Source organism: Nansenia antarctica, assembly GCF_963989245.1.
Source record: "Nansenia antarctica genome assembly, chromosome: 2".
Classification (NCBI taxonomy): domain Eukaryota; kingdom Metazoa; phylum Chordata; class Actinopteri; order Argentiniformes; family Microstomatidae; genus Nansenia; species Nansenia antarctica.
In genome coordinates, this window is record NC_137675.1 from 47,890,418 (window position 1) to 47,901,477 (window position 11,060).

Sequence of the window (11,060 nt, forward strand, 5' to 3'; positions counted from 1 at the left end):
CCACTAGGCCATTGTGACGATATGACGGTTTGTAGCCTGCTGCTGATATCACCACAGTAGTAAATATTCATTCATTAAAATATGAACATATAACAATAACTGGGGCTAGTATGACCTACGCATTTAATCGGTCAGCAATTTCTTGCCAAACCATTTCCCTTGTTAATTGCGGCATTATTGCACTATTTTACATCTTATTTTTCCGTCTTCATAAAGATCAATAATTCGGAATGCTGCGCAAATGTAGGACCCCTGCAGAGTGGAGTATCTTCATTTCGACAGATCGACTTTTCGGGGCTCTTTATGTCTGCGTGCACGCGCCCATATCGAGGATTTCTAAGCCGGTGTTCTGTGAACACTCATGACACAAGCCTGATCCTCGTTCGAGGAATCACCTGAGGCTTGAATTCCAATCCCGAGTTGCCTGATCGCCTGATTTATTTTAATCGCCGATATACTAATCAACGTTAGTGGAACGGCCCCCTGGATGAGAAGACAAATGACAACATAAAACAGCAAGTTTCTTTTTCAAGCTTTTAGTAGAGCTTTGTGACAGGATTGTCTCGTTAAATTACTTTGAACTTTCCACTCCAATTTCAGGGAAAGGAACCGTGTTGCTTTTAACCATGGATAATTGATATTATTCACATATTCAATCTTTTACTATTTATTCACTATTGATGTATTGATAGATGTATTTCATATGATTAATATATCAATATGTTATGCAGTGCAAAACAAGTACAAAAGAGCTGTCACAAAATTGGTCAATGAGAGGCAAACTCCAGACAGACACAGACACACTCATGGACTCGTGCATGTTTAGATATGTACTGGCATGTACAGTATGTGGAAAAGCCTGTCTGAGAAGGAAATGGACAGAATATTAATCGGAAAGGAGGGAAAGATGATTAGTTAGATCATTTACCAAAAGAATGACTGAAGAATCAGGAAACCGTTCACTAGACATTACCAACACCCACACAGGAGCAGTACAGCAGTTGACTGAATGAACACTGAAGGTCTGAACACACCATGGAACATGAAACGGTGAGTCTGAACAACACACTGGCATCAGCTGCATAAGGTAATGTCTACTGACACATTTGTACTGTCTATGTATCTGTGGAATTCTTACCTCACCTAACCTCTCACCTAACTACATGTGTATATAAGTTTACATAATAGAGTTACATTTTTCTTTTTCTTTTCTTGTTTTTTTTCTTATCTTAGGACTGTGTTTTGTTTGTTAGCACCTAGGGTTGCATTACAATGACAATAAAGATAATTTATTCATTCATTCATGTGGGACTCTAACCTGTCCTCCCCTAACTACACATACAATTATTTTCAAGCCAGTTCTGTGTACCCTGAAGGTATCTGATTTTTACATGTATCTGTTCCTACTTAATAGAAATCATGTATTTGAGTGACTACTGTACATGTATGACTGCTGTACAGTACCAGTCAAAAGTTTGGACACACTTCCCCATTCAATTGAAAGGGAAAGTGTGTCCAAACTTTTGACTAAAAAGTGCCTAAACAATAGTTAAAAAATAATATATTTTTAATACATTTTAATAATAAATGAACTAAACCTCCACACCAATAGACCCCTGTCCCTCTTCCACTCATTATCATTGACTATGGTGTCCCCTGTAAGCAGACTGCCCCCCAGTGGCAAGGAGAGGAGGATGAAGGACAGAGGGAGGCAGGAGAGGGAGAGGAGGACACAGGTCCTGAGAAGAACAAGATCCAATCCCTCAATCGCTTTCTGGATGAGGCCATAGGCCAGATGAAGCTCAACGTGAATCGCCTACTACAGAGAGAGAAGAACATGGATAAACTGGAGACTACAGCACGTGAACTGGAGGACTCAGTTAGTGCATCACTCCTCTCTCTCTCTCTCTCTCTCTCTCTCTCTCTCTCTCTCTCTCTCTCTCTCTCTCTCTCTCTCTCTCTCTCTCTCTCTCTCTCTGCTACCTGGTGGAGGTAGAAATCAAAGGACGGGCTCATTGTAACGCATGGAATGGAATCAGGAATGGTATGAAAAGTGGCATTACTCATTCCATTCTATGCATTATAATGATTTCTACCTCCACCAGCCTCCCCTCTCATTTACCCTTCTCTCTCCCTAAAATGATACACATATAAAAGTTCCACTAATCCAACAAATAAATACAAATAGACAGTAGAGCGTGAGCAGTAGTAGCCTTACACTTCTTTTTAAATGGTATTCCTCCATCTCTGTTCTCCTTTCCCTCATATCCTTCCTTTTTGTCTGTGTTGACAGTCGAGGAACTTCAAGAAAACAACCACTATTGTCGCTCGTTCATACAAGAGGAAGAACGTGAAGTTGGTCGTTGCCATAGTGGTAGTAGTGATGCTGATCATCATCATCATCATCATCGTCGCACTACTGATCACAGGGGTCATTCCCATCAAAACAACACCCTGACACAACATATGTCACACACACACACACACACACACCATCTAACGCATAAACCAACAGGCATATCTGCACCCACGCACACACACACACTTATACATTTTTATTTTTATTTTGTGTAATAATAAACAGTAAAAGTAAACTTGCCTCATCTGTGAAAAGTGAAGAGAATAATACCAATTACTAAAAAGTTCATATACATACCTTTTGAGAGTCAAAGAGAATATATTTCAAAAGTACTGGGAAAAAAAATAACATTTATATGAGACGGGACACCGTCTAAATTAGTACCTAATCAGAATATATTAACATACATTAACATTAACCAGACAACTATCCATTTTTATTTTTTATTTTCTATTTCCTATTTGTTTGTGTGTATATATATATATATATATATATTTATTGTATGATGCAGATATGCTGTTCTGTCTATATGGAAACTCAACAAATAAATAATAATAAAGAAAGAAATGTATGTGGTAAAATAGATTAGATAGATTAGATTTCTGAATTTAGTAATTCACATTATGCAATACCAATAAAATATGTTGTCACTACAGAATTCAATACCCAGAATCTCTGACATAAGATTAATGAAACCATCAAAATGTTCAAATACATCACACTACATTGATTAACAGTTGCAAGTAAGAATATCAACGACAGTTAGGAGAACATTGTGGGTAACAGTAAGGATCTCAAAATTAGTTTTCGGATTTGTGGTAGATTTAGACCATAAACAAAAGGATTAAAAATTGGTGGAATAACTAAGAACTCAACTGATAAAATCACAGCTACGAATGGATTCAGTTCATCAACTGGCAACCGATTTAGGGTAATTTCACAAAACGTGGCTATTGAATAGATAACAAATGTAACAATGTGAGGTAAACATGTTTGTAACGCTTTTCCTCTGAATTCTGATGAGCTTTTCTTACAAACAAGCAGAATTCTTAAGTAAGTATATAAAACAAAACCCAAGGGTAGAAAGACTAGTTGTATTCACAAACATTCCTACAACATTATTTAATGAAGTATCAACACATGATAGCTGCACCACTGACCAGTTAGAGCAGACAACTCTTGCTATTCGATTACCACACAATGGGAGCCTAATGGACAAAAGCAGGCAACATCCAATAGAAAACATGGGATAGATCCAGGCAAAGGATATTAAGAGACAAACTGCCTTTAAATTCATTATGTTGTGGTAATGTAACGGCTTACATATTGCAACATATCTGTCATAAGCTATAATGCTTAAGATAGTGTATTCATATGATACATAGGAATATATAATGTATATTTGAATGAAACATCCAGGACGGGATATCAAGTGAATGTCAGAGAGGAGATCCCTCATTAATCGTGGGAAGAAACCAGCAGTGCCATAGAGAGAATTGATTGACAGACATGAAATGAAAAAATACATAGGCTCATGCAGTGAACTGTCTCGATATACGACCAGTAATATGACAACATTGGAAGCTATAATGACAACATACAGAACTAGTGACAAGATGAAGTAAATGTATCTGGAGAATCCCAGGTCCTCAAACATGGTGAGGTAGAAATAGAATGTAGAAGTTCCATTTTCCATGTGAGCCAGGAGTGGTGCTGAGCTGGGAAATGGTTAGAGAGAAAACACTGGTGAACAGTGGCGTCTCTACTGTGTGAAGGAGGCATGCAGGCTGCAACATAGCTGCTCCTGTAGCATCTGATTGATCAGTTCATCTAGTTTATGGCCCCAAATGTCACTTTAGATTCCAGTGACTTTCACTACAACTGGCCTCCATGATCGTCTTGTAAATTCAGATAAGATTTCTATTGGTTGATTTAACAAACAAAATTACAAATCAAAAAAAATATTATCTATTTGTTTTGTTCTTGTTTCTTTGCATACCTTTTTATAACACCAGTACTATATTTAAAATATATATTATAATCTAAATGAATGAATGAATGAATAGTTTAATGACCACACGACCTAGGTCGGTGGATTTTGTTGTCGGTACAGCTCAAAAGCAGTGTCCAAAAACATACACACATTGTACATGACATGAACACACATAACCACAAGACAAGACAGAACATATTTACAATTTACAATGTATACAGTGCAGTGAGTCAGGTGTTGAGAGTCCTTATGGCTGAGGGGAAAAAACTGTTTTTGAAGCGGGATGTTTTGGTGGCCAGGGATCGGTAGCGCCGTCCAGAGGGCAACAGTTGAAACAGGTGGTGAGCAGGGTGGGAGGGGTCAGAGATAATTTTATGTGCTCTATTTGTGGTGCGTTTGAGATATAGTGATTCAACTGATGGGAGAGGGGTGCCGATGATCTTAGATGATTTTCTTACTATTCGCTGTAGTTTTTTCCGTGATTTACTGTCCGAGCTGCCGTACCAAACTGTGATGGATGAGGTGAGTATGCTCTCAATGATGGCGGTGTAGAACTGAAGGAGGAGTTTTTGTTTTACTTTGAATTTTTTTAGCTGTCTAAGAAAGAATAGTCGTTGGTGGGCTTTTTTGGTGATGAAGTCTGTGTTGGTGTTCCATTTGAGGGAGTTGCTGATGTGAGTGCCAAGGAATTTGAAGGAGTCCGTTATGGTTATGGGTTCTCCAAGGATGTTGATGGTTTTTTTGGGGGGGGGGGGGCTGTGCCTGAAGTCTACGATGATTTCTTGTGTTTTTGATGAGTTGAGCTGGAGGTTGTTGTTGAGGCACCAAGTGACTGCTTGGGCTATCTGCTCGCGGTAATGGTCTTCATTATTGTTTGTTATGAGTCCGATTATGGTAGTGTCATCCGCATATTTCATAAAGGTGACTGAGCTGTGGAGAGATATCAGGTGGTTGGTGTAGACAGGGAGAAGAGCCAGGGTGAGAGGACGCATCCCTGGGGGGCGCCTGTGCTGAGGGTCAGGGGTCGAGATGAAAGGCTGTTCATCTTGACCCACTGTCGTCTTTTCCACAGGAAGCTCCGTATCCAGTGGCAGATGCAGGGGTCAATGTTCATGTCCACCAGTTTGTTGAAAAGATTGACCGGGTCTATTGTATTGAAGGCTGAGCTAAAGTCAATGAATAGGATGCGGGCGTAGGTGTTGGGTGATTCCAGATGAAGTAGTGTGTGATGGAGGGCTAGATTGACAGCATCCTCAACAGATCTGTTGGCACGATAGGCAAATTGATAAGTGTCCATCAGGGGGGTGGTGTGGGTTTTTAGGTAGGAGAGGACGATGCGCTCATACGCCTTCATGGCCACAGATGTCAGAGCGATTGGCCTGGAGTCGTTGAGGCTGGAGATCTTGGTTGATTTTGGTACAGGGATTATGATGGAGTCTTTGAAGCACTGAGGAACTGTGCATTCCAATGTATGAAATGAACATTCACATTTACATATCACAATAAAAACCTATTATGTAAATGCTGCACTGTTTTACAAATACATTAGCACCATACATACACACCAAGTAGCCTTCAGACCACTCAGAGCATGTTCAGATTACCTGATGTGTTGTTGTCTCATCTGCAGCCACACTGCTGTGTGATGATGTTTTTATCCTGCTCATCCTCTCCTCTGTGTCTTCAGTGACGAGGACCCACAGGAGAATGGTACCATTAGATTGGGTGGATATTGTGAGAACACCTGTCAGTCGTTGTCATTAGTGCTCGTTAGTGAGGAGTGGCTACAAGCCTGCTAGTGTCCATAAATATCTGGCCTGTCTGAGTGCGACAGCCTCCTGACACTAAGACTCTTGACAACAAGACGGGAGTCTATCTGTGGGAGTCCATCGAGGAAGCCGGAAGCCAGGGTACTAAGTACCTTCTCTTCCTGTTGTTTGTAGTGTTGCTGCTGTCTTCTCAAGTCACTCCGGTCTACTGAGTGCGCTTAGCTAGTCCTAGTTCTGTTGGTTCCTTAGCCCTCTTCCCCTCTACAGACTTTTGCCACAATGTGCTTTCTCCCTATCCCTGTTCTTCTGACACTCAGGAGGACACCTAGATGCTACATCCCCCCTCGCAAACCTTCCAATCTCATCTACCCACCTCTTTCTACTGACCATGACTTTATCGCCGCAGGCGGTCTCTGGAATTGCCAGTCGGCGGTCCGGAAAGCTGACGCTATCTCAGCTTATGCATCTCTTATGGCCCTCAATTTCCTTGCTCTCACTGAGACCTGGATCACACCAGAAAACACAGCTACACCGGCAGCCCTCTCTGCCGCCTACTCCTTTTCTCATTCCCCTAGACCCTCTGGTCGAGGGGGAGGCACAGGACTCCTCATCTCGCCCAAGTGGTCACACACTGTCCGTCCCCTGGCACACTTGTCTACATCCTCCTTTGAATTTCATGCTGCTTTTGTCTCTTCCCCGGTCAAACTCCACATTGTCGTCATCTATCGCCCCCCAGGCCAACTCGTGACTTCCTAGGCGAGATGGATGGCCTTCTCAGCTCTTTCCCTGATGATGGCACTCCGCTCGTACTACTAGGTGACTTCAATTTCCAATCTGAGAAGCTTCTCTCATCTGGAGTACTTGACCTTCTCCTCTCCTTCGGCCTTACCCTGTCCCCCTCTCCTCCGACTCATAAGGCAGGCAATCAGCTCGACCTTGTCTTCACCAGATCTTCCCACACTTCCAACCTTACCGTTACTCCTCTTCCAGTTTCTGATCACCACTTTATATCCTTCTCCCTTCCCCTCAAAACTTCCTCTTCCCTCTCAGCCTCTAACCACTTAAGACCCTCTCGTCGTAACCTACGTACCCTGTCCCCCAGCGCCCTCTCTTCTTCTGTCCTATCCTCCCTACCCTCTGTCGAATCCTTCTCCCTTCTATCCACTGATGCGGCATCCTCAACCCTTCTGTCCGCTCTCACCTCATCCTTCGACACCCTCTGTCCACTAACTTTTTTTTATTATTTTTTATACTTTATTGCAGGGTTGTACATTACATTTCAAGTTCATTTCATACACTTTACACGTTTTCTTCACTTGTCTAAGTTCATCCTGCATCATTATTTTTTTTTTTTTTAAAGAGAACAAAAAATAAAAAGATAAAGAATAGAGAGAAAATACAGAAAAAGAAGAGAGAAATGATAGGGATAGAGATAGAAAAGTAAGAGATAAAAGGAGGGGGGTGGGAGGGGTGGGATCGGTGAGGGGGGGGGGGTTCTTCCTACTCATTCATTCGGTCCATTTACTCCAGTTCATAGTGAATTGCTCTTCACGGTTTCCCACTTTATAAGTAACTCTTTCCATTTCTTTTATCTCTTCAACAGTTTTTTTTCAATTATTAACAGATGGTGGGTTTAAGTCCAACCATTTACGTGTAATTTGCTTTAAAGCTGCAATACGTAATATAGTGTACAAATATTTATCTCCCTCCCTGTGTATATCTAATGGAATAAGACCGAGTATAATATTGACTGGATGTATAGGATTTTGTAAGGTAAATGTATTTTTTATTTTTACTTGAACTGCCTCCCAAAACCTTTTCAATTTAGGGCATGTATAAAAAATGTGTGTGTGATTGGCTTCTTGTTCCGTACATTTCCTCCAGCATTCTGCATTGCCTGTTGGCCTATATTTTGACAACATTTTCGGTGTTAGGAAGATCTTCATATTTATTTTCCAATTAAATTCTTTCCAGAATTTTGATTGTGTTGTCTTAAATATTCTTTTGCATGCTTCTTTCCAATCTTCTTCCGTAATTGTTATTGCTAATTCGTTTTCCCATTTTTCTTTAGTGTTATCTTCTTGTATCTTGATTTCTTGCATGATTTTGTAAAGTTTTGAGATTTTTGTCTTTTCGCTGTTTCTATTTTTGCTCAGATATTCCATCAGTATATGTGATCTTTGTTCCTGTCTCCTCTGTTGTGTTATAAGGTAGCTTCTAATTTGTAAGTACTTAAAGAAATGGCTATTACTTATATTAAATTTATTAACTAAGGTTTCAAATGAGTCTATCATGTCATTTGTAACCATCTGTGAGTACACCTGTAGTCCCTTCCTAGCCCATTCTTCTAATATGTTGTCTGTTTTATTAGGTAAAAGGTCTGGATCACTGGCTATCTCTCTCAAATAAATACATTTGTCATCACATTTATACATTTTACGAATAGTTGTCCAATTTATGAGGGTATTTTCTATGCATCTGTTATTTCCACTATATTTTTGAATATCCTTTAGACTCAGAAAAGGTAGTGTTCCTATTGATATTGATATTACTTGTTTTTCTATGTCTTTCTATTTGGTTTGAACCGAGTTATTCATCCATTTCATTATTGTATCTATTTGAGTTGCATGGAAATAGGACTTTAGATCAGGGAAATTAAACCCTCCTTTTTCTCTGGTTTGAGTTAGTATACTAAGTTTTTTCCGTTTACTTTTGTAGTTCCAAATGAAATTTGAGAGCATTGTATTCCATTTTTTGAAGCTACCATGTGGAATGGGAACTGGTAATGTTTGAAATAAAAACAGAAACTGTGGGAGGATCATCATTTTGACGCTTTCTACTCTACTCATTAAGGATTCAGGTGTTATCTTCCATCTATTAAGATCTTCTCGTATTTTATTTTCAAGGGCTTGATAGTTGTCAGTGTATAATGTTGTTATATCTCCGGTGAGGTAGATTCCTAAATATTTGATTTTCTTTGCATCCCATTTCAACTTATATTTTTCCTTAATTTCCGAATCTATCTGTTCTCCAATTGTTAATACTTCACACTTACTTTCATTTAGTTTATAACCAGAATGTTTACTATATTCTGTAATTGCTTCCATTAGGCTTGGTAAGGATTGGGTTGGTGATGTTAAATAAACGACCACGTCATCTGCATATAATGCCAGTTTATGCTGTTCCTCTTTTATCGTTATGCCTTTGATGGTATTATTTTTCCTTATACTTTCTGCTAGTCCTTCCATGCATATAGCAAATATAACTGCTGAGAGTGGGTCTCCTTGTCTTGTACCTTTATATATTGGAAATCTTCTGGATATTGTGCCATTTACTTTTACTCTTGACACTGGATTTTTATACATTCCTTGAAGCCATTTATTAAAATTCTCATGAAATCCAAAGCTAACATGAATGGCCATAGCACTCTGTCAAATGCTTTTTCTGCATCCAGTGTCAAGAGTAGAAGGTTTGCACCATTATTTTGTGCATAGTCCATTATATTTAACGTCCTCCTTATATTATCTGACAGCAGCCTACCTGGTATAAAACCACATTGGTCGCTGTCTATTATATCTGGCACGATGTCCTTTAACCTATTGGCAATAATAGCTGTTACTATTTTATGGTCCGTATTCAGTAGCGATATTGGCCTGTAAGACGAACATTCAGTAGCGTCCTTACCTTCTTTATGTATAACCGTTATTATAGATGAATTCCAAGTAGTTGCCCAATTTCCCGTTTGTAATACATACTTATATGCTTGTAAAAGTAGTGGTATCAATTGTTTTTTAAAAGTTTTATAAAATTCATTAGTATATCCATCATCACCTGGTGTTTTCCCCATTTTAAGGTTATTTATTTGTTGTTGTATTTCATTTACTGTGATGTCCTTAATGAGCTGTTCATTTTTTGATCTTGTTACCTGCTTTAAGTTTAACTTATGTAAGAAATCTTTCATTAGTCCCAGGTCAATATTTTCTGTGTTTTTATAGAGGTTCTCATAATATTTTACAAATTCTTCAGCTATTTTATCCTTTTCCGTTATTGTTCCAGAGCCTTCTACAGTCTTCAATTTCGAAATGTGTGCTTTTTTAGTCTGTGTCTTAAGTCGATATGCTAGGAGTTTTAAAGACTTAGGTCCTCCATCGTAATATTTCTGTTTGGTGTATATCATTAATTTCTCCACTTCCTCTGTACGAATTTTATCCAACTCCTTATACTTCTTTTTTAATTCATTTTTTACTATTATTTCATTTGTATTTTTAAATTTGTCTTCCAAGTGTTGTATTTGTTGTTCAAGCATTTTCTGTTTTTGTTGTGTTTGTCTTTTCTTAAATGCACAATATGCTATTATCTGTCCTCGTAGTACCGCTTTAAGGCCCTCCCATATAATAGTTGGATTAGTATCTCCATTGTCATTTATCTCTACATATTCTTTTATGGCTTTATTGATTTTTTCAACAAAGATCTTATCTTGAAGAAGTGAATTGTTTAATCTCCATATTTTTTCTCCCTGCTTTATATCCAAATTTATAGTTATAGATAGCGTAGCATGATCTGATAAGTCCCTTGTGCCTATTGTGCATGTTTCCAGCCTCTCTACGTCTTTTTTAAACATGAAGAAATAATCCAGTCTATTGGAAGTTGAAAATCGTCCAGAATAATATGTATATGTTTTTTTAGTTGGATTTAGCATCCTCCATATGTCTACTAATCCAAATTCTGACATTGCACTTCTTAAAATTGATGATGTTTTATCAGCTCTGTGTGGTTTATTATTTGAGGAATCTAGCCTAGAATTTATTGTAAGATTCATATCTCCTCCCATTAGGGTGATTCCTTTACATTTTGTCATTAACATTTCAATTATTTCTGACATGAATTCTGGGCCTAATTCCGGTGGATAGTATACATTTAAGAATGAGACAGTAATTGA

The 11,060-nt window shown here is 38.7% G+C and overlaps 1 protein-coding gene across 1 annotated transcript; it reads right to left on the reverse strand.

Moving 5' to 3' along the window:
• Positions 1-3,121: 3,121 nt before the first annotated feature.
• Positions 3,122-4,016, reverse strand: LOC308150207 (olfactory receptor 10J4-like; the record flags this gene model as incomplete). The annotated part of the gene is given in 2 exon segments (XM_080523062.1): positions 3,122-3,452; positions 3,454-4,016. Coding segments are annotated over 2 exon segments (894 nt in total).
• Between the last annotated feature and the right edge of the window lie 7,044 nt (positions 4,017-11,060).